Source organism: Chlamydotis macqueenii, chromosome 1 (genome assembly GCF_036417535.1).
Source record: "Chlamydotis macqueenii isolate bChlMac1 chromosome 1, bChlMac1.mat, whole genome shotgun sequence".
In the NCBI taxonomy this organism is placed as follows: Eukaryota; Metazoa; Chordata; class Aves; order Otidiformes; family Otididae; genus Chlamydotis; species Chlamydotis macqueenii.
This window is the reverse complement of record NC_141556.1, coordinates 92,892,244-92,916,729: the sequence shown is the minus strand read 5'-3', so window position 1 is coordinate 92,916,729 and position 24,486 is coordinate 92,892,244. Positions and strand designations below refer to the sequence as shown.

Genomic DNA, 24,486 nt, shown 5'->3' with positions numbered 1-24,486 from the left:
CATACTAATAATAGAATCATAGAATCATTGAATCATTAAGGTTGGAAAAGACCTCCAAGATCATCAAGTCCAACCATCAACCCAACACCACCATGCCTACTAAACCATGCCCTGAAGTGCCACATCTACACGTTCTTTGAACACCTCCAGGGATGGTGACTCAACCGCTTCCTTGGGCAGCCTGTTCCAGTGCTCGGAGGATCTTCTGAGCAACGTCATTGAAGCTAGAAAGCTCCATTTCCCAGTGGAAGAGGTCAGCATTAAGAGGCCAAGAGCTTGTTTCAAGTCTCAGCAGCCCTCTGCAATTTCAACACTCCTAGTGTGTGCTAAACCGTGTACCGTCATGACGGGACCAGACTCTGGACACCTGGGTGACCAAGTTCCTACTCAATAGCTGAACTGAGTAAGGCAGCTACCAGAGAAAGCCCACAGTTCCTGTTTTGTAGCTGGATAGTCTTGGCACACTGCTTCTCCCCAGCAGAACAGCAGTAACTACCACTGACACCAACGCGGAAGGAAGCTTGCCCACTTAGCAACTCTGGCCACTTAAGAAAACTGCCTCTTGCTCAGAGACTGGCCTGCTTGTAGACATATCTACAATATATACTTGTAGAGATATCATTCCCTACCTATGCCAATGCACTTAGGGCTAAGGAGGAAGAGGGAGAATCTGGCTCTTACTACAGCCAGCATCCTTTCAGGTGACCACTGCTGTCTTGTTCTGTGTGCAGAGCTGCCAGCACAAAATCATCACACCTAGCGCCCGAGCCCTAGTAGTATCATACCACCAATACTGGTATGACACTACACTTTGAATAATCAGTTATTATTACTTATGAAAGAAGAAGTGGTTTCTAGAGCTTGATAAAACTCTTAACTCAAGATATTCCACGGTGTTAGCATATATGCAAGATAGGTGTCCTAGTTCAGCCCCAATCGGGACCAGACTACACAGTCTCTCTCTCACTCCCCCCACCCTCTGAGAGAATAGTGGGAGATGATATAAGGAAAAATGGCTCGAGGTTTGAGATAAGGACAGGGAGAAAAACATTAAAGTTACCGTTACGGGCAAAACAGACTCAACTTGGGGAAAAGTATTTATTTATTACTACAAACAGCAGGATAATGAGACAGAGAATGAGATAACCTCCCCCCACACCTCCCTCTTCCTGAGCTTAACATTACCTCTACTACCTTCCCCCTCCGAGCTGCACTGCCGGGAAGAGGGAATGGGGGTTGCAGTCAGTTCATCACACGTTGTTTTATGCCGCTGCTTCACAGTCGGGAGAAGAACTCCTCACATTCCTCCCCTGCTCCATTGTGGGGTCCCACCCATATGCCATAGTCCTTCATGAAACTGCTCTGGCATGGGTCATCTCTTCCACTGAGTACAGTCTCTCCAGAACGTCTGCCCCAGCGGGCCCTCCATGAGCCACAGCCGCCTTCAGGCATCCACCTCCCTCAGTGTGGGGTCCTCCACGGGCTCCAAGTGGATCTCTGCTCCTCCGTGGACCTCCATGGGCTGCACGGGGACAACCTGCTCCACCATGGTCATCACCACAGGCTGCAGGGGAATCTTGGCCAGGAGCCGCATTACTCCTCCCCCTCCTTCTGAACTGACCTTGGCGTCTGCAGCTGTTTCTCTCACAAGAAAAGTTCTTCATAACAGGCAGGCAGACACCTCTCAGGATCTCTTCACATCATCCATCTCCTCTCCTCTCCACTTCTTGCAGTCAGGCTGGGCCAAGTTGGGCCCAGTCGGCCACCCGGCGGGAGGCCAGAGGGTGAGGCCTGCAAGGCCCCTGAGGCCTGCGCCTCCCTCTCTGCCCCTGCTCAGCTTCTTCACATCTTCTCTTCTCTCTTTTTTTTTTTCTGTTTTCCCCTTCTTAAATACGTTATCGCAGAGGCGTTATCATGGAACATTCTGCTACCAATTGGCTTAGCCTTGGCCAGCAGCAGGTCCACCCTGGGCCTGGCCAAATCCACTGAACAAAGGGGAACAACTTCCAGCAGTTTCCTACAGAAGCTACCACCTTAGGCCCCCCCTCACTAAACAAAACAACAATAGGAAATCTTGTTCACAGTCTTCTGTCCATATTAATACGTTTGGCTTTGGTTTTTTTCCTCCCATGTTCTACATACATTTCAACACATGTGCGCAGACAGCTAACTTAAATTCTCCTCTCAGTTACTGCTGGTTTCCAATTGTCAGCCAAGGAGGTTGCGCTGATGAGGGAAGGGGAAAACCCTGCACAGAGAGCACCGATATAATGAATAATTTGCCTATTTGACCTCTGAAAGAGAGATAGGAGGTGCAACCAGCTGAGGTCAATGACAGGAATCCACGTAAAAGTATATTTGCATCACACAGCTGTGTGTGCTACTGGAAAACAGTGCTTCTCTTACCCCAAAAAAGGGGCAGGATCCCTTGCTCAGGAAATGAAAGGAGATTCTGGGCTTCTACGTAACTGTGTTACTAGAGTGTCCCCTTACTGCTTTTGCCATATAAGCTATTCCCCTGGGCTTTTTTATCTTCTTTGCTGTAGTCAGCCCTTCGTGCAGCTCAGTTGCGGCTAAATTGTTGCTATGCTTCAGCTGGAGGAAGAAGGGTAAAGGCAAGAGGACCTGGGCTTTTCGGTTCAAAATAAGAACATGCTGAGGCAAAGAAAGAAGCCAGCAGCTTCAAAGACATAAACTGGGCCTCAGATGAGTTATCAAGAAGTGTCACGCCTTCCCTCTGCCTTGACCTCCCCTCCACAAAATTACCTTGCTCAGCGCAACACGAACATGTGCCAAAAGCCAAGCCCTGTTTATCACGTAAGTTACCTTCGGGATCAGGTGAAACTTAAAGAGCTTTGGGAGCTGCTTGGTTCACACTCGTTAACTTCTCCTCTCTGGCACTTATAAACCTCAGACTTGGCAGAACATGGGACAATTGGACCTCAGATCTTACCCAGAAGTGGAAGCACAAGAGCTGAACTATTTCACAACTCTGTTTAAACAAGTTTCTAGTTTAGTTTGCCTGTCTGGCCCACAAGTATAATAATTATACAATCTACATTCAAAATTAGGCTGCAGGACACCTAATAATACCATAATTTTTTTTTTAAAAGAGAAATCACCAACATCTGTTCAAAATCCTTCCCTCTATTCTTCTTATTTCTACTTTGAATTTCTCTTTAGATAGGCCTAGGCAAAAAGATTACTTAATTCTCTGAACAAGTACATATACAGCATCAGGAAACACCGTGCGACAGAATTCCAGGGCTGGTGAACATCTTCTGACATGCAAAAACCACCAAATAAGATGAAGTTTTCCTACACTCCAGATTCTTTCTGACTTGTTCCCACAGCTGTTGGATAAAAAGTCTTAGAAAGTTAAAATGGAGAAGCACTTGAATCATAATAACTATTATCTATTAGATCATTTTGTACCAGGAGAGACTGAAATTTTCAACTGACAGACAAAAATAGCTACCGCTTTGATGAAAACTTGCAAAAAAACCTGCCAAAACCCAACCTCACCCAAACCCTGCAATTTTTTATTTCTTTTCACTGGAGATGATTAAAAGCATCTTACCCTGGATTATGCAGCTCAGTATGGGCCCCTAATGAAACGCTTCATTGCAAAATTGCCGTATTACTCAGTGAAACAATGGCTTCTTTATTAATATTTTAAAGACTCCCAAGGGAAACGCTGTACAGCTGAAATGCCCTCAGTGAAAGGTTCATTGCCATGCTATGCACTTCTGCTGTGTAATGTTTTACAAGCTGCGCTGCCCTGTGAATGGGGAGAGTTAGTTCTCAGCTGGTCGAGGCAGCTTGCATAATACCAGACAAGTTAATCGGTAACAAGCAATGCAGGAGACCTTTGTTCCGAGTGTGACATACACAAATTCCACGCTAAGCACATTGACGCTTCTGAGAGTTACTCATTGACATGCTTTATTAAATTGCTTGGACTATACCTTGATGCACCAAAAAGATTAGCTTAACAGAGCTGCATCCCTCCGACGCCTTCCATCCTAAACTGTTGCACTATAACCTCAGCCCACGGATACCAGCTCACTACTGGTCCAAAGGCATTTCCAGGGTGGATGATAGCGAGCACCTTGCAGCACGCCCACTCGTCAGGACAACGGCAGCGGGCGGGCAGGGAAGCAGCAAACAGAACAACACAAGTTGGCAGCCAGAGCGCTTCTGTAACAGGGCTCTGTTCTTACAGAAATGGTTATGGGAAGCATTTGTTGTGTCCCCCTGCTGCAAGGCAACTGCCCCCCCTGTCCAGTCTGAACAGCTTGCTAGACCACCACTCTCCTCCCAGCCTCCCCAAATAAAGACAAAGGGAAAGGAGGCATAAGGCGTGCTTCTCCTGGCACTATCTGGAATGCCAGACCAAGGACAGCTGGCTTCTAGCAGGTGGAAGACATGCTGCACCAAAAGCCTGGGAGCAGCACAGCTCTTAACACTCGTCAGAGCATGTAGTTAATACCAAGTCTGAGGAAAACAATGCGGGTTTTCATCGCCCATGACACTTGTTCGGACAAAACACATCTGCTGAACTGGCGCATCCTGTCACCACTTATTGTAGGACATCACCTCCCATCTCCCCAAGGCTGGATCCAGCCAGCTGAACTTCCAGTGACAGAACTTGTGTGTGCCTCCGTCCGTGAGACCACCATAGCTGACTTGTACAGCTGGATGATATTACTCATTTGCTTAAATCCCTCAGAAGCAGTAAGCCAGTCTCACTGGTGCGAGGCTGAGCAAGGGAAAGAAGAGCTTCCAGCAGTACGTTGCGCAGTCTGCCAGTCCCCAGCCTGACTCTCGAACACCACTGCACAGCTGAACTTCAAGGAAGTGACAGGGAAAAAACCAACCATCATGACAGCTCTCTCAGAAGACAAACAAACCCCACTCTTTGATAACAGCAAAATCACCCCCTTTCAATAGGCTATTTTCCTGTCTGTGGATGCCACAAATAGCTCTGAGGCAAAGGAGAAAGCCAGTAAACGATACTCGAGGTGGTCCTTGCTGCTGCCTGGCTGGAATGCTGCCCGCGACACTGAAAACTGACACATCTCCCTCCACGGTCCCAATGCCCAAGGTGGAGCCTGACGGCACCCGGCAGCCATGCAGAGGCACACAGGCAGCACCCCAAGGAGTCAGTGGAAAGAGCGCCCATGGGGACGCAAGACTGAGAAGGAAGTTGGTACATCCTCCACTCCCACGAAAACTGGCTTAACAGCTCAGCCACCTCCGCAGTTTCACACATAGCCTACCAGACACACAAAGGCACAGGTAAGCACACTCTCTCGCAGCAGTTGCCATGTTATTGTCCACCAGAATTAATCACCTAATAACAGCAGATTCCCTGGCAACAGGGAGAAGGTTATTTCCCCCAGAACTCAAATTTTACCCATCCAACAGCAAATCCTTCTCGATGTGTACCTTACTGATGTCAGCATTCGCTCCCTCTGTGTGAAAGTACACACACACATATACGTGTGTGACTATTAAGCATTTTTTCTTAAAGCAAAGAAACTCCATGAGACTAACTCTGCCCAAACACCATGACAGAGGAACATGAAGCTGGCACAGAGAGCTCAGACACAGCAGGTTGCACCTCAGTGGAGAGACCTTTCAGGTCACCCAGCACACGTGCAGTCTGTTGTCCGCAGAGTATCAAATGCCCTTATGGAACTGGTCCCAAACAAGTACCTTGAACTGCACAGTATGAGCAATAATACCAGCAAAGCATGCCAAAACCCAGAAATACTGGTTTTCTTATAACTGCAGGCCTAGGCTACCGGTTTTTAAATGGTTGCAGATTATATGGATTCCTGCATAATCTGAAAGGTGCTCAGCCACTTGAGACCCAGCGAACAGAGGTGTGTGTACAGCACCACCTCCTGTGGAAAGTTTCACTCACTGTACTTCCAGTGATGTGAATAAGCCCCTCACTGACTGATTTTTAATTTGCCTTCATTTCTTTGAGGAGGCACATAAACTGTGAAGTCTGGTAGCCACAACACCTTGTATCAAGTACTTTGGTTAAAACTAGTCCAGGAATGACTAACTTCAAGGAAACTTGTTTTGTCTAGAGAATGATGATTCATCAGATCAAATGGTTTGCAAACATCTATTTTAACAAGATACTTATCAGAAATGTTCCTCAGGTCAAAGACAGTGAGTTGAGAAACAGAATAATCTTACACCACATGTACATCAAAGACACAAATGAAAAACCATCTCTAGTCTGTTAAACAGAGCACTTACTTGGCATATAAAACGTACATGTTCCAGTTTTTGCTCTACCTGACTCAGAAGTAATGTGAATCTAAACAAGTACTGTAATTGCTTGCTTGCTCCAAATAGTACCTGCTCTATGTAAAGCAAAAAAAAAAAAAACAACTGGTGAGAGGTAGAGCTCTACCTGCTTTGGATGAGGGAAACAAATGCAAATCCCTGCTCTGAATGAATGACCTATACAACATCAGTTGATCAGAAAAATTAAGAAATCGCTGGTTTAGCCTTCAGGCATGAAACCCCATCATATCATAAATACTCCATCACTATCAGACCACTTCTCTACTTCCTCCTTTCTTTCCCTCCCCATTAAAATAGAAAACTGATGACAAGGCTGAGCAAACTGACTGCTCTGAGCTGTTCATGTCTATCCATTGTCACTGGTGAAAATACATTTTGTACTGATACAAGGACACACAAGTCTATGAAGTGAATAAATAAGTGTCTGACCCAGTAAGTCAAAGAGGTTCATCCAAGAGGCTTCAGAGCATTATTCACACTCCTCCTGTACCACTAAACTAGGAATAAAAGAAGCAGTTACAGCTCTACAACTGAAAATACACTGATTTTTCTATTGTGACCAATTGCATTTTAGGCTCAACGGCATCTCCCCTCCTCTCTTAAGCCAAAGTGAGTTATTCATTAATTCTGGTATGCTTTAGCCACTGCCTAAAATGTGAAGTAGTTTGTAGAACAAAGACCAGAGTTAAAGGTCAAACTCGTGGGAGCAAGTGCTGGTATTTGCTTTTGGGGTTTGCTTGTTTGTTTGTTTGTAGGTTTTTTAAGATTAAAAGTGAACTTTCCTTTTTCCAGGTCTGTGGAAAAGAGGTCTAACAAAAAATACTGAAAAACTGCTGTACAACATTCATCAAATATACTGTTCTGTAACAAGGTGCACAAGCTGACCCTTAGTAAATTAGTCCTTGCTGTTCCAGAGACAGTGCCGTTCTTTCTCCTTTCTCAGAGTACTCCTTGCTCATGATTTTTGGGAGAAAGGTCACTACCTTGCCTTTCCTAGTGACTGTCAACTAAGTACGAACCACCAAAGTCACCTAGAGTTTGGCTATTACCTTCAGCAAGCATTTGATCGAGCCCTCAACTACCTGTCTCATCTCCTCTAAGAAGTCAAGGACATTGCTCCATTTATGGACAATCAGACAACAGCTGCCATTGCACTTGCTTTTCAAATTTCAGTTAGATTTTAAACTGTGGGTGATAAAAACTGCAGAGAAGGGTGAATAAGCTTAAAATAAGCAGTATCTAGCACTAAGGATACCTAACTGAGTCCTCAGGAAAGCACCAATGTGTTCCCTTCTATACAGGAGCATGCCTTTCTTGTGCTTCCATAACTACTATGCATGGAAGGCCTGTATCAGGACAGTAGCTTAGCCAGATATCTCCCCTTTCCATCTCCATTTGGTTTTGGAAGTTCAAAAGTCACAAAAGCAGTTAACATGCAGACCAACCAATTCAGCTTCCGATCCACAAAGTGGCAAAAGCAGCAGCTCCTTTGACCACCTCGTCTCCAAGCTCCTTTGGACCCTGCTGACCCTGCAGACGTGCACACTGAACATGCAGCCACAATGGAGTCAGGACTGTGGCAGGGACCTCTAAGAAGCTGCTTTAGCATTCACAGCATAAGTATTCCACACGCCAGTCGCAGACACAGCTAAGGCTTTCTTTGTACAAACCCACCGGGCTCAATTCAAGCTCAGAGATACTGGGACTTCCAGTCAGCAGCCCTTAGACCTGTAAGGAGAGGCTACACTGGAAACTGGAACCTCTGGAAAAGGATAATTCAGCCATCAAACATGGTCAAGGTTGTACAGAAGCTCAGAATTACAGGCAGTAAACACCTTTATTCATGCTGTATCAGACTGGCTGTGCTTGCTTTTGGGCTGTAACAGTTCCCTGAGGCCCCACCTCTCTGGTTCACCAAGAGTTTCAGAAAGCTCACATCACAGTGTCCCCTCTCCAAGAAAGCTTACTAGGTTTCAGAACAGTAATTAAGCTGTTTCCTATTCTGAAGCGGAGGTGGGGGGGAGGGAGGCGGGACGACACAGACCCTCAAACAACACAACAAACCACCTCACCAACCTCTATGTAGTAGGAGTTGGGGGGAGGGGAAGTGTAAGAAATTTCGTGTCATTATTTGTAATAATGATTCTGCAGTTTTATTTCTAAAATTTGTTGCATTTAGTATTTTATTTTGGAGAAGAGGAATATAAATCAGAACATCTTCATACAGAATTTCAGAGCCAAACACTTTTATGCCAAAATTTGAAAAGTAGCTTAGCCAAGTCCAGATAAAATCAGCGCCAGAGTTCAAAGCTTTTGTACCTGAATTCAGACTGCCACACTTACCTTTCATCAGCAAAACAGGAGCGCAAGCATTTGCATACAGGCTGGTTTTTGGAACTATACTGGTTAATACCTGCAGCACAGTATTAACACTATACAAAAACCAATGCCACCTGAAGAGAGGAAAGAGACTGCTAGAGATGAATTCATTTTCTTTACGGTTTTAAAAAGGATCATTCGTTTTGGTAGTGTAAACCTAGTAGGTTATATTTTTCTCTGAAATTTACTCCAGACTCCTCTACTATTCACTTCTCCTACAGCTTTTAGAGGAAGAGCAGCATTAACATCTCAGCAACAATGACATCTCCTACCAGAACATGGACATAATGAACACAGGCTAACTCTGTATCAAAAAACCCCAAGTTCCCCTGCTGCCTATTGATGGGGAGCCAGCACAGTCAAGGTCATTCTCCTCAGCAACAAGTGCCTTACCTGTCTCTGAATTCACCTCCTCCAAGGCTGAGAATAATTGCTGTATTAAACTCAGGATATTAAAATAATTCAGTGATCAGCTGAAGACTGAAAACATTCACTACGATTTACTGAACAGCGTATTTCCTAAATTAGTTAGTCTGGGTCAGTTTCCTTCTATGGTTGTCTTGTGTGCCCCACAGTCGCTCTGCTCTAGCCCAGCACGTACAGCGCTGTTACAGCTTTTGAGGCTGCAAGTGGAGGAAGGTCTGGTTTCTGCTTGCCTGCAAACAAGATCCCTGTGACTGGAATTGAGCTTCTCTCGCAGAAAAGCTCATGGAGCTTCCCAAGGATGATCTCTATGCATACTGCATCATTTCCTTCTCATCAGATGTGACAAGCCCTTGCACTTACGCAAATCCAGAGGTTATTTTTTATTTTGCTTACCAAAGTTTTCAGGCAACTACATTTCTTACAGAACACAGATCTAAAGATACTCCAAGAAGTAAAGTTCTAGCAGCAAAAAGGTTTCTATAGTTTATGCTTATTTGCCAAACAATCAGAATGAAACATTCACTGCTTTATTTACTCATTAAAGACCATTGACCGATATCCTTTAGAACTGCTGGCTTAACCTGGACTGATACTACAGGTGAAGAGCCACATTTTGACACAGTTATGCCTGTGTTAAAAAAAAAAAATTTAGACATCCCTCACTCTCCCAAAAAAATCTAACCAGTGAACAACCACTAAAACGGCCTGTCTGCAGGGGGAACTGCAAAGTGTATAGTCAGAGTAATACTAGGTCAAGAATCACAGAATCATAGAATGGTTTGGGTTGGAAGGGACCTTTAAAGGTCATCTAATCCAACCCCTCTGCAAGGAGCAGGGACATCTCCAACCAGAGCAGGTTGCTCAGAGCCTCATCCAACCTGGCCTTGAATGCTTCCAGGGATGGGAAACTTAGCTTATGATTCAGCTGTGGGATTCAAAGGACAAACACATGTAGTGGAGACCTTGAGAAAGAACTCCAGCCTCAATTTTTGTTTTGGAGAAGCCATTCACCTGCTTTATCCCACCCACCTCACCTATAATAGCTGCAAAAATTTAAACAGCCAGCAAAATGAGATTACACCTGCTTTGCACCAGCATAAAGGAGACAGACTGTAGACATGAGAGAGAGAGAGAGAATTCTGCTGAAGTATTGAAACACTCTGCGAGTGTTCTGAGACCTTCATTTTTCCCTTGCAGGCTATGTCTTTTTTTTCTGCTGTCATTGAAAAGTCATGACTGATGGATTTCAGGCATTTGGTGACAAACACCTGTTTGCTTGTTTAAATGCAGTCCCTTTGGGCAGAAACTAGAAGTAGTCAACTTTTAATGACAGCTTGGAAACAGCTTTAATAGCTGCAACGTTGTTGATACTGGCTGCCATTCTCAGTGTTGAATTTCACTAGTCTATTCCTTAAACTAGATGCAATTTTCTGGCAAACAGCACTTTAACCCACAGATCTGATTTTATTTCATGAAGGGAGATAGTGAGGCAGTTAGCTTTTCCTCTCCCCTCAACGAAAACACCATTTTTGGCAGTATAAAATTATCCAAGCCAAGAAAACTCTTGCTGCTCCATCATTCTGCTATAGTCTGACAGCAAAACACTCACAAATACATGCAGACAGTAAAACAGAAGCTATGCATGTGCTGGAAAAACATCTGCACTGATGGAGAGATCCATCCAAAATATGTTTACACACTGCTTCAACTCCCTTATATAGATGTTAGTTTTGAGCCATGGAATTGAGTGAGTAAGCTTGTTCTGTTTTTCACAGTGAGTACTTCTGTCTTTATAAACTCCCTTAATTTAACATTTTCCCATTTTATTGGACTTTAATGACATCATACAAAGCCAAAATCAGATAATAATTAGTAAGTTAATATAAAACACAGGAAATACCAACTGATGTGCATAATTATGACTGTCTTCAAATAAACGTGGATCCTAGCTGGAGAATTTGAATCCCTGGTGCCTGTAATATTCCAAGCCTCACCCAAGCTCACTGTAGGGACAATCCAGATCAGGAGTCACGGTGGTTATCCAAGAAACGGCTAAGAAGGTGTCCCTGCAGAAGCACTGTTAGGTGCTAATATCCAGTCCCTAACATTCAGCCAAAGAGAAGACTATCGACTTTCATTTCATGAAATACTTTATTGTACTATATTCACTCAAGAAAAATGCATGGATTCGTTTTTTACAGTATCAAAATTAACCAAGTTAAATACCCTTAATAAGTTCTTTGCTTTTGTTTCTAGTCAATCTCCAGTTTCTAGCTGGTCTCCAATACAGCTACTCCACATATAAAACACCACAACAGCTTAAAACAGTGTCAAGTACAGCTTTTCACTTTAAAATTTCCTATGATATAAGAGCACGTTTGTCTAGCAGGTCTTACCTCCAAAAGCCCATCTTCAGGTAGGTCTGTGCAGTGGACAGCATTTTGAATCTTGTTCCTCCCAAAGACAGCACGCAGAGTTCCAGGTCGGAGATGACGGGCTATTTCCTATTGAACACAAGAAAACCAAAAGACCTTTGTGAACCACGCTGTTCTTTTATATCATGGAGGCAATAAAATCTTATAAAGTAAAACATTATTGTGCTATTAATATATGTGTGGTACTCTATAAAGGAAAATAAAGAGGGAAATTCCAGCTTGCACTACACACATACCCAACTGCTGAAAAACCATGACCAAGATTGTGAAAACTAACTTCTTGAAATTGGGCCAATCAAGCCACCTCAAGTGAAATGCAGGACCCTTCACATTGTACATACACCTTCCTGGCACTTGTATTCATACAATTAGCTCATGTTAACAACTTTGCAGCTCTCAAGCACAGAATGGGCTCTCCTTAGTGAGCAGCCACAAGCACACCACCCTGCAAGACTGCCTCCCCGAACACTGAACTATTTGCCTCCGAACCTGACATTTGTGAAGCCCAGCTACCGAACAGTCTCTCAGTCTTCTCCTCCGCAGTGCTGCTCTGACACTGTGACCAGTGCCAACATCTCACTTCCTCTGAGGATCAGTCCAGACTCTTCCTGCATCTTTCTCTGCTCTTTGAAGTTGACATTTCAATACTTTTCATCTACAATGCCAAACACCTCCTTGGCCTCCCAGGGTGTTTCTCTTACTGCAGCAGATACCACTTAGGTCCTGAGATAACATTCTTCCCCTGGCTCTTTACTATGGTATATCACCCATCTTATAGCACAGAGGACTGCCTTCGTTGGTTCTCCTCTCCACCATGCTTCTTTCAAGGCATAAAGCAGTCCTGCTGTACTTCTCTGCACTATCATCTTACAGTGTTGTCTTTTAACCCCTTTCCTATGCCAACTGTGCTACACTTTGTTGGCCTCCCTTCCCAACACCCTGGAGCTCTTCTCCAAGCCTACTTCATGCACATTGTGCCCCTTTTAAAATTCATTCAGTGGTGATGGCATTAACCCAGTTTTCCCTCCTTAAAATCTTTGGACAGTCTTCTATGAGTGTCATGGGGGGGGAGAGGACAGGTGAGGGGACAGGTCAATGAGAAGCTCAGACTACAACTACTGAATTAAAAAAGAAAAAAAAAGTATTTTTCCTTGCTTCCTTGCCAACAGAGGCTACATCAGCCCCTTTCTGAAAAGGCACTGGGTACATTAAGGTGTAATCACTTTGGAAGTGGCCAGTGTGGTTTCACTGTGCCACTCCCAGGTGTTTGTTTTGGTGTCACAGCTGGAAGTTACTGCCCCCACAGCCGAGTCATCAGACTGGATCGTCCAAGCATTTCTTAACTTTCAGTGTCAAAAGGGTTCAGAGCAACTTCAGCAGCAGCTCTTGGCTGACCCGGAAAACTTTGCACAGGTATAGATGAGAACCACTTGCATGATGCACACACTCTCTTCTGGGATGGCAGTGAATGTTTTAAATTAGTCCAAAAAAGATCTGACAACACCGTTTAGCCACTTTCCAGCTTCACCCACTTGTCGTGGCTCATTACTGAGCTAAGACAACTGGATTTTAAGGGCAAGATCTTCTCTTACCTCAGGAAGTCCTAGATATTTTCCTGTAATAACAATTAACAATTACGGTGATCTCTTACCTAGTAACCTAGATCTGCTACCCACCTGGAAGACAAACTGCTTTAATGCTCAGAGTGTGTCTAACCTAAAACACGCTACAAGAAGTTTCAGTTCCCCATTGTTACTGTGTGTACGTCACAGGTTATACAGGATCTTTGGACATGGATGTCAAGGATATTTGTATAAGATACACTCAACATCAAACAAATTTTGCTTCAGAGGAAAGTTCAAGAGTTTCACTTAAAAAAAAAAAAAAAGAAGCCCCAAGGAGGAAAAAAATCCTCCTCTACATGGTCCTCATTAAAGGCTTGTGATAAGAAAATCTGCTGAGAAACAAGAGAAACAAAAGTCACATGCCAATTAACTCTAGCTATGTGACACTTTAATCAACCCTTCTTTGAAACACCTGTTGATTCCAGTAACAACTAGCTGTCAGGAAGCCAGCAACAGCACTAGGCTTTCAATTATTTTAAGGAAAGTTTAGGCATATTAGAAAAAAATATTCTGGCTATAAAATCTTTGGAAACACTTTAGCAAGAAACAGCTTAGATGTAAAAAGCTAAAGCTTGGTATTTCATATTTTGTTTATTTCCTATCCATCAAACTCTTTTGCTCAAACTTTTCAGCCCTCCAACAGGTCCAAAAATGCTGCTTCTTATGAAACTTTCCCAAGTTTTCCCTTGACCCATCTTCCTCACCAAACCCACTTTTCTTTTTTTTTTTTTTTCTTTCTCTAAAAGCAGCTATGGCCTCCTGACTTATCATTTGTCCTAAGCTCTCATTTCTACTTCACAACTTCACAACAGAAGACCTCATGTTTCTTCTCTCGGACTCCCTCTCTCTCACTAACATTGGCAAAAGCTCCTTCTGTTGCAATATGCAATCCCCTGTTCTTCCTTAGTTTTTCAGTGCAGGTTGCTACGCCTTCTCCTGCACTCCTGAAATTGATCAACCGTCTTGCCCAAAAAGGGACTAATTCTGTCCTGCCTGGGATTGCATTAGATCAGAAGGACCTGTAGGTCCTACAGCACTTCACATTGTTAGCACCTGATTAATAAGAATCTAAATAAGCCTTTCTTGCTGTTAGTTAACAAACAAGATGAGAGGTAAAGCAATCTCTGCTTATATTTACATAGGCAAAAAAAGGACAATAATTGTAAATTCTGAAGTTTTACTATTCTGTCACTGTCTTTTTACACCACTGAGGAACCCGTAGGGAATAAGGAAGGTCTCTGTAAATGATGGAGATACAAAGAGCTGTATGGATCATACATAAGTGTCCTTGTGTATGTATGGCTGGAAATCTTGGGAACATTTCAGAGAAGGAGGAAGAGAGTTCCTTACACAACTTATTCCTCATAAAACCTATCAATATACACTCTTCTGTTCCACAACTGGAAGCTTGCCAAACATTTTATTTATAGGGCCTCATCTGCAACAACAGGGAGATACAAATATAATAGTGGGGTTTGGATTGGTTCCTCCACATGTCTCCATCCCTTTTTAAACCACTTTTCGCTAAGCTTTATGCTGAGTCTAGTTTCCAGAGTATGTGTTTTGTGTACTGCTTTTCAAAAATGTTTTGAAAGGAGTTCAGAATGGGATGACCGAGGAGTTAAGAGCACCTACAGCTCTACCATAGGCATGAGAGGAGAGTAACATGTGCGCGCTGGAACTTCATGTGCTTGTGTAAGTTGGGATGCCACAAACTTGCACTTCAAAGAATACACTGTCTGCGGCAAAACAAACCAGTGCTGCTGCACCAAAAGGCTTCATCCTCTTCGGTCTTGTTCAGCAGGCTATCTGATCACACCTTACAGGCTGGGCTTTGATCTACAGTTAGCCCTTTGAATATCCTTGTCCTACACAAGACACAGATGCATATATTTCATGTTTCCCTCTATCATGTAACTGTGCCCAGTGCAACGCTGACTCTGAAGTACTTAGCACATTCTAAAAGCTTTCTATTTCTATACAAGCAAAGGGAAACAAATATATCACCAAGGCAAGTAATGGCAAAATCAGACTGAAAAATCATAAACATACTCATAAGCAAAGCTCATTAACTGCTTTTCCTTCAAATGGCTGTTTTTTCATGGCCTGGATGGAAAGTTACATAGAACAGTAATATGTATTCCAGGCAAAACTGCAGATTTTAAGAAAATTTGGCCAGTTTTTTTAAAGCATCTGCCCATACTTAAATGGGTATCTAGAAAGGCCACAAGGCCACTGCTTTTAAACATTTCTGCATGTTTTGTTGTTGTTTAAATGGCATTCAAGAAAAAGCCAAAGAGAAGACCACTGACTCTGTGCAGCAACCATTCCCTCTTTACTCAGTAGGAAACAGCATAAACTCTGCATGGACCAAAAACACACAAAAGAACTTTTACAGCCTAAAATTTTGCTCTACTTGAACATGTGTACTAGAACAAGGAAACCTTGAAAATTTGTTACTGGTTCTCTGGAATGAAGCAGAGTGAAAATAAAAGAGTTTGTGATCAAACCCTCTTCTAGCCACAGTGTGCTCCGAGGGCAGGTTCATTCTTTTAGGTTTGCTTTCAGGCCAGCAGCATTCAGGGGACTTATCAGGCTGCAACAATCTGCACCGTCACCTCTGGGTCCCCAGTAAAACACCTTGTTTTCTTTCTCTGTCCAAGCCCTGACTGTGCATCTGTTCCTTGCTCTTCTTGGCATTCCTCATTCATCACTCTTTCTGAATGTTTTATAACTGACTTGGTCTCCCCACCTCTGCTTTCCCCACCCTGCACTCATGAAGCTTTTTTCTTTTGCAGTTCTCCATGCTCCACTGCTGTCATGAAAGAGATGGTCCGTCTTTCCTGTTGAGGGTGCCAACTGATTCAGAAGGCAGTAGTCAGCCTCAGGCAAACAAGCAAGTGCTTTTCTCCTTTTTAGGACCAGCTACACCCTTGTCAAGAGAACAGAACACACATTAACTGTGAACAAACAAAATTATGTAAATTCCACCACTCACCATGGAATTTGTCTGGCTGAACTTCAGCCATCGAAAAACTGATTGCCTTGTCTAAGCGAGGCACCTGAGCTTCCTCTGTAGTGAGCGGAGGGTGATAAGCCCTTTCAGGGGCAGGAAAGACTCTTTTGCAGTACAACAGCTATGCAAGGTGGGTAGGATAAGTGCCTCTCTCTTCTCTTCCCGTCATCACAGCTGGCTTTTATTTTCAGGGGATTTTTAGCACCAGCCATGTCACGCGCTGCTGGTTGCAGCAGGGAGTTGCATGAAATACTCAATCCTACACAAGCCATCAACAAGAGGAAAATGATTAAAGCAGCACAGTATCTGTCGTGCAGAATACAATACTAGACAGGCATTTCCTGTAATGCTTATTCAAGTGAAGAAACACCGTAGCATTATTGTTACTGTGGGAACGACCGCAGTTGATCAGTCTGAAACATCCTTCACAGAAGTTCCCAGCCAAAGACCAAGGCTTAACTGTCAAAACAAAACCTGTCTTCACAGATGATCTTGTGCATGACACCACAAGGGCTAGCTTGCCTCAGCCTGCTTCACATGTTTTCTTTGCAGCCCACACTCCATCCAAACTCTAGCCAACCAATTTTGATAGGTGTGCTTCCCCTCTAGTTAACTCAGTTCTGACTTGGTTTCTCTTCCCCCGCTTCATGCAATGAGCCACCTTACACTCAACATCAGCTGCTGCAGAACACAGCAATTTTCTACTCCTGCATCAATCTGAGGTCCGTTTAATCATCACTAAATGCAGTGCTAAGCCTTCTGACCACATTACAGAGAGAAAAATCTACATAAGATGGTGCTGTTGCCACTGTAAAGACTTTAACTGGGGAAGAACACATTTTGCCCTGAAATCTGGGGCCCACCTTTTGAAAGGTACTTCAGAAAGCTTCTAAATAAAAACCCAGGTCAACGTTAAAGAGAATACAGTAAGTTTCCTTCAGCTTACATTTCACAAACCAATCCAGAAGTCTCTTCTTGACAGAGTAACATTTTCTCTCTCTTTGCATTCCATGTGAGCTGCAGCAACGTCATGTACAAATACGGAGTCAGTATTGACAATCTTACGCACACTTCCAAGAGAGACAGTGTTATCACAAAGTCTTTTGTACTTTCCATATATCGCAAAAAAAAATAATCAAAACAAAACAAATCCCTTCAAACACACACACAATAAACAGCCTTCATCTTTTAGTCTTTATCACAAAACAAACTGATACACAGGTTCTCAAGAATCTGGAAAGGTTGCACTGAAAGTCTTTATCATATTTAGCCTAATCTTCTATCCCCTAGCGCCATGCATTTGACCTAGACATTCAGGTAAAATATTCATGCCTCAAATCACTTGCTGTCCTGAGAAGTTTCTTGTATCTTTAACTGAGCCAAGTCTGTATGCTTATAGTTCTGTACTTGAAACAGTACATAAAGGTTTGTTCGGCAAATTAAGTGATCTGATCTAGGCAACAGCAGCCAAATTTTCAATTGCAAGGCTTAAAAAGTGTATCTGAGGCTCACCTCCTTCCAAAATCAAATAGTTTTGCAACAGCAGCTGCAAGTAATCAAACCACAGTTTATTTTGCTACAAAAGCCTACTCTGGTCTGAGTAAAAATAATTAAATAAATCCATCTGCTTTTCTGTTTATTTTAAAGTCAGCCTACCTCTGAACTACCAGCCTGAAGCCCTGTATCTTTTGGAAGTTTTGCTAGCGGACCTAAAATTATATGCTGTACTCTAGTGTTGGCAGTTTTTCGGATGCTCACAAGTCTGTAGAAGTTGTTACACCGTCTCCTCCTCACCCTCCATCCCCTGAGGCACTTCGATTCTCTTCGCTTCACTCCCACACATTCCCTACCACTCCTCCTCTCCGGCAGCCCAAAGGTGCTGCACCAACTCTCCACAGACTCTCTGCTGTGGGCAGCAAACGTGCCACGTTTGCCAGCCTGAGGTAGCATTTTCACTGGTCTTGCCGCTTCTGCTTGATGCGTAAGCAACTGTAACGATAACTGTCCTGCTCAGAAACTTATTGACTGTTGTATTTGTGTGCGTATCTGCCATTGCCAGTGGGCTGAACTTAGGTAAGAGCAAGAAGCCATGCTCCCGAGTTAAGTGGAAGGTAGATCGGACGGTCAAGTCTTGAGGGTATCTGACATACCAAATGTAAGCTGGTTGCAAAATAGGAATAAAGATAAAATATCTAGCTATCTTGTTGTATTATCTGGGTGCAATAAGGGATATTTACATTACTTGACAAGTTGGAAAAAGGAAGCATTTAAGAACTGAAAAGCAACTAACCCCACAAGACATCAGAAAACACAGTATAACTGTAAATTTGATTACTAGTTGTTTTATTTTCAGATTTAAAGGTGAAATATTGGTCCTATTGATGCTTTTCTAATGCCTTCAAGGCATCCAGAATTTCATCCATTTATTAATTCACCTGTAAAACAAGGATAAAAAAATACTATGCTGCAAGGGATATTTTGGGATTTCATTAATTCATGTCAGCAAAATATCTGGACAGCCTCCAGGGAAAGTCACTATGAAGTTGCAAGACATTATTTTTAGTCTGCAGATATCTTGGCTGAGTTCTCCTCTGTAAGAACAATAAAAATTATAAACTATCTTTTCCTCTGAAATTTTTGAGATGGAATTTTACATTTGCAAAAGCAGTCCAGATATCTGAGCTTTACACTTCGCAAACAGAAAAAACTGCTTCAAAATTCTACCAAGACTTCCCTAGCTGACCCAACTTCGGACCATCCACTTTAACAGAAGACACAGACAGACTGAAAGACAAAACTCAGAAGTCTGCTGCAAACCGCAGAGATCCTTGTAATTTGTGGGTTAGCATGGGAGAGAGTTTTCCCTTCCACTCTGTGCCCTCAGGCCTCTCCAATCCAACAGTAAATTTTTCCTCAGAGGCAGCAGTGCTGCCATCTCTTCCTACACAGTTGTGAAGACCGTTTGTGTTATAAACTGTTTTTTAAAAGCCCTGGTGTGTTCAGGACTAGCTGTACTAGTCAGTGTTCCTATACATACTAAACAACAATTCCTGGCCTGGAAAACTTATATGAAGAGACACAAAGAACAGAAAATAAGAGCAAAATGGACCCCATTTTTTGGAGTGGGAAATCAAGACAGGGAGACAGTAATTTCTTAGAGGCACAAAGAAATACACATTTCACAATGATCATACGGTCAATGTCTAGATCGTAGCTCAGATCTTTTGAATTCCAGACCAGTTCCTCAACTATTCTTCCTCCCTGATTTAATGCTGCTTTAATTCCTGTGTAGCACTCTGATCATAAGCCACAGTTCGCAAAACTCGGGCCATGCCAGATCACCTAGGGGAATTTGAGAGCTGCCATGGGAACATGAAGAACTGCTGCTCACCCATCTTCCACTCTGACCTCATTCTAGTCCCTTGATCTAGGAAGTCAAGGGACACAGATAAAGGGAAAACTTCTTAGTAGGAGTATTCAAGAGAAGCTCCACATGCACTTCGGATGCAGTCTATCACACTGTAAGCAAAAGAAGCTGTTAAAAATTCTGCTCAGGTGGCCCTGCAGTAGAACAGAGAATGTCAGCCTAAACCAAACAGACCAGCAAGTGGCACACCAAATTATTCAGCAGGTTCTCAGCATTTGAATTAATAATTTTATATTCAGTTCTTAAAATGTCTTTGTTCAGTTAATAGTGTCCACAGACAATGAGACCAGGGGTACAGAACGAAAACTTTTATTATTAGCTCTGCCATCAATTTATTAACTGAGCAGAGCCTGAATAAGCAGCACTCTGGAATAAGAGTTTGATAGGTCTAATCATCCTCTTCACCTGTTTATTCCAACTAATCTTAAAAAAGGAAAAAACTCATGCACATCCAAAAACTGACTACTCATAAGCTGCCAACTGAAAGACAGCAAACCTTTTGGGACAGCTACAGACAACTCCAGGGCACTCAAGATCACAACATCATCATGGTTATACGGAAACATAAGTGCTCTGCTGCCCTTCTTCTACATGTTTATAACTTCCTCTATTGCACATTTTCAACAAGCAGCTTTGGGTGGTGATAGTGCTCTAGAAAAAGCCCTTGCCACCTGTTCTACCAAATTCTACCTTAGTTTACTATTTTCTTTATATTTTTTTACAGGAGACATCATTTGTATTACTTCATAACTTGAAGTTTATGTAACAGCACTACAAAACTATGTTCCAACCAGAAGTCAGGAAGAATTCAAGTGAAAGACAAGGCTATCTACAGTCAACAAAAACCTGAGCCAGGCATGTAAGCAAATGCTCTTAATCTCTTCAAATCAATGATTCTGCAAACACACAAGGTCACCATGACCAGGATGCTAAGAAACTGGAGAAGGAGAAAAGAGTTGTTTAGTGCACTAACAGTATCATTTTCTTCCCCAGACAGAGTGAGGTCAGCACTTCCCATATCTTCTGGAAACACTGCTCCCTTTTTCCAAGGAAGGACTGAGGTTACAGAGAATTTGGGGTTTTGCTTGAATGCTTCTTTTTGGGGATTAGCTTTTATATATTCAAAAACATCACTGTCCAATGTCAAAGAGTGCTTTTCTGTCTGCTGTAACCAAACAGAACATAAGAGAAGCAAAGAGAACAACCACAGAGACTGAAATTAACCCAGAACCATCACGTTCTTGAAAAACCTCTTACCTTCTGCCTTTATCGACTGAATACATTAATGAATCTATTCTCAGAAACCTCAGCAGCTACAACAGAACCATAATAGAACAGTCCAAAGGAGGAAAGGGAAAAAAAACCTCACAAACCAACCCCCCCCCCCCAAAAAAAAAAAAAAAAGGAAGGGAATCACCAAGGAAGGCAGACCTCCTGTGACTGCAGGAGACTACAACCTAGGAATTCTGATGACCAGCTCTGTGTCTTACTGCCAAGGACTGTATTTTTCACAAGGGAGAAGAATACTTTTATTTACAAATACCTCCCATAGGTGAGGTAAATTGCATTTTAATCCAGTGTAACTGGGAGAAACAAGCCCTAGAGAGAACCTTGTGGATTACCTTTGATCAGCCTACTGGTGTAAAATTGCACTGTGTATTTGTGTCAGGCTGTTATCACATGATCACCTGATACGTTAGAAGCCTATCTCTTTTTCTACCATAGCACGAAACAAAACTTTTCTCCTTAATCCATCTAAGATACATAAGCAGAGTTATAATAAAGATACGATATTTTGAAATGTATTAGCTAGTGTTATCTAAAAAACAAGCCAAGCGAATGCTAAAAGAAACTAGGCAAGCAAGCACTTTTAAAACTTTGTGTGGTCACCTTTTAAATAAAATATGATCTATCTATATGAGATACTAAATCTGTAACAGCACTTTCCAAAAAGCTTGGAGCGAATCTAAACAGGATATAGAAGCAATCATTTTGGAAAACAAGACATGCAGATGGACAGTTATAACCAAAATCCCAAGCAATCTGAAAAAAACCACCTCCTTAAGGCTAAATAGACAAATTTATGTAACTAACAGCATTTATAAGAATCTTGTGTTCATCATAGATGCTTAAAATACCACTTTAATAATAACACCCACCTACTGCTTTGGGATATACTCTGCCTGAGCGCAAAGGGAGCCTTTATGATCCCCAAGCCAGTCTTTCAGGCTCCTTTCACACTCCCTATAGATACAATTAGTCTTTGTGATTTCAAATTGGGCTAAATGTCTTCATGTGTCTGCAGAGCTGAACAGTACAAAGTCTTTGACCAAGAAACTGAGTTTTCTTAAAAAGTAAAGATTGTAAGTGTGGCTTAAACCCTTACCAAAATGGCTAGCCCCATGATGCTTTGCAGGGAAAGGCCTAAAAACCTAGCTCCCGGATACCCTGGCACGTTATCCATTCCGGGGAGTATCCGGGAGGTCTGTATGGCAGCACAGCAAGTCAAAGAAGATCAGTAGCAAGTGCTGTTAATGCTTTGTCGTGCATCCCTGCTTTCCTTCAGTCTCTGGCGTCACATTCAGCGTCTCTCCTCTTGCTAAAATAGGGCAAGAGGAGCCCAGGAAGAACCAGTTCAAAGCCAAAGACAGCTTGACATAAGGGAAAGATGGGAACACAGATGGGAACCCTGAGGCTTCTGAAGTTGATACTACTTTCCAGGAAAGTATGCAGGATTTTTGACAAAATGCTGATAACTTCCTGAAAATCTCCAGACATTGCAGCTAAGAAGGTGCCTTATCATCAAAGGGATACTAAAATATCATAGTGACAGATAGCAAAGGAAACTACAAAAAAACCCTACATAGGCTAGAGAGGCTTTAGTAGCCAACTGAAAAGAAAAAGCATTGCAGCAACCAGAAACAAATGCAAAGGTACTCCAGTTTCAGTCCTCTCCCAGAGGTCCCCAGCACCTTCTCTCCAGAGGATGAAAACAGCAGACTCCTCCAGTGTCATGCCTGTGTGGTGGTAGTGGGCTTGATATCAGACAATGCAAAAGCTTTTATGATCTACTTTACCAAATGACTGTAATTTGTGACCACTGAATCCAAGTCCAGTGACCTCTCATCCAGGATTTATTTAGGCAGAAAATGCAGCACTGCTGACATGTGCAAGCCTGGGAGCTCTGGAGCCTCAGACAAGGAGTGGCAGATAAAAGGGTTTTTTTCAAACTGTAACCTTGCCAACATGCCTCAATCACATTGGATTTAAAGCAGAGCTCAGTCTTGAGGGCTCCGTCAGTATTTAGTCTCCTGATGGAGACTGCCAGTCACTGCTAATAACAGCAATTCTCAACACATATGCACGTACCCATCAAGAATCAAAGTGAGCCTACAGACTCCAGTTCCGCATGACACCGAACAGCCATCATATGACAGCAACCTTCAGGCAATAACAAGCCACATTTAAAAGAAACCACTTGCAAGCAAAAGGCTCCTCCACCACTACTAGTACTCTGATTTTTTTTTTTTCTTATCTCCTCACAAAGACGTATTTCAGCGAGGCTGAAGTCCCTCTTCCTATGAAAGGACTTCCTGTTCCCTGCAAAGGGTGGCCTGGAGAAGACAGCATGCAAGAAACAGAGCTCTAAGCAGATCACTTCAAAATTGTAACCAGATCATGCATACGTGCCACTACAAAGCACATACACAAACATGATTAAAGGAAACAGGGTGGCAGGGGGAGGGTGGCAGGGTCTGGTAGACCCGTGTAATACTCATTCAGAAGCAAGAGAAAGACATCAGGAGAACTTACTATGAACATTGAATTCATGCCTGTAAAAATTAATTATTGAATTCTTGACTCTCAGCTACACCCAGGGCCACACACAGCTTTGACAGGAAGAACAAACAGGACATTTATGTGTCAGTCTTCTTTCTGGCACAGTCAGTGCAGACTCCATCCATTTTAAACCAGGGAAAGCAACGCACTGCCACAGGTGAGGTGCCCGGCATCCACACAGACATAGGCTTGTCTCTCACAACAGGCTGTAACACTTTTGGAGGTAAATTTCAAACCATACACCAAGATACTGACTGTCTAAAGCGGTGGTGACAACTCATGGTTACAGTCACCTTACAGCTGTGGGTCATTAAGAGCACGGCTATCTGCACACTTCCTTTCTTCTAGATACGGTCTTAATAAGGCCCCTGCCCACGCACAGAGAGGTGACACAGAACAAGGCAGGAGAAGTCCTGAACCCACTGAGACTTTGGGCTTTACGAACCAGCAGTGTCAGCTCAGCAAAAGGCAGCTGCACTACAAGGAAGAATCTCCCTCCACAGACAGTCAAAAATTATGTCTCCCACCTAAGAGGTGTTAGCACTGTCTAGAACATATTTTCATTAGACCTGCAGAGGCTCATGTGGAAATTAAAAACTGAAAGGACAGAGTCAGATGACTGACCCTAAATAACATCTAAGCAATTCAATCATGTCTTTCCCATTGCCGGCTTAGACAGCAGGATATCGTAACTGGTATCAATCGATCTGTTTGCTACTCTAGCTGATAATGCTCTGGCGCTGAATGAAAATTTTTATTATTATTATTACATGACTCAGGCTATCTGAGCAGATAATCAATTATATGAAATCTTCTTCATCAAGGAATTAGATTAATAAATCTTATTTCTCTTGAAACACGTTATGTACTTCATTGTCAACATGCTGACCAAGGCTCACTATGCTACAGGGAGAATCCACACTGAAACAGCTACAAAGGCATTACCAGAAAATGAATCTTTGGGAGCTCAAAAGTAGCCTTTTTATTTCTTTATATCTTCCACTGAAC

The 24,486-nt window shown here is 42.8% G+C and overlaps 1 protein-coding gene across 2 annotated transcripts in view; it reads right to left on the bottom strand.

The window, feature by feature from the left end:
* NME7 (NME/NM23 family member 7) overlaps positions 1-24,486 on the bottom strand; it is a 96,855-nt gene that overhangs the window by 7,108 nt on the left and 65,261 nt on the right. For both annotated transcript variants that reach the window (XM_086761570.1, XM_086761581.1), the window contains one exon: positions 11,532-11,639. In XM_086761570.1, coding sequence (XP_086617696.1) covers positions 11,532-11,639 — 108 coding nt within the window. The remainder of the gene's footprint in view (positions 1-11,531; positions 11,640-24,486) is intronic.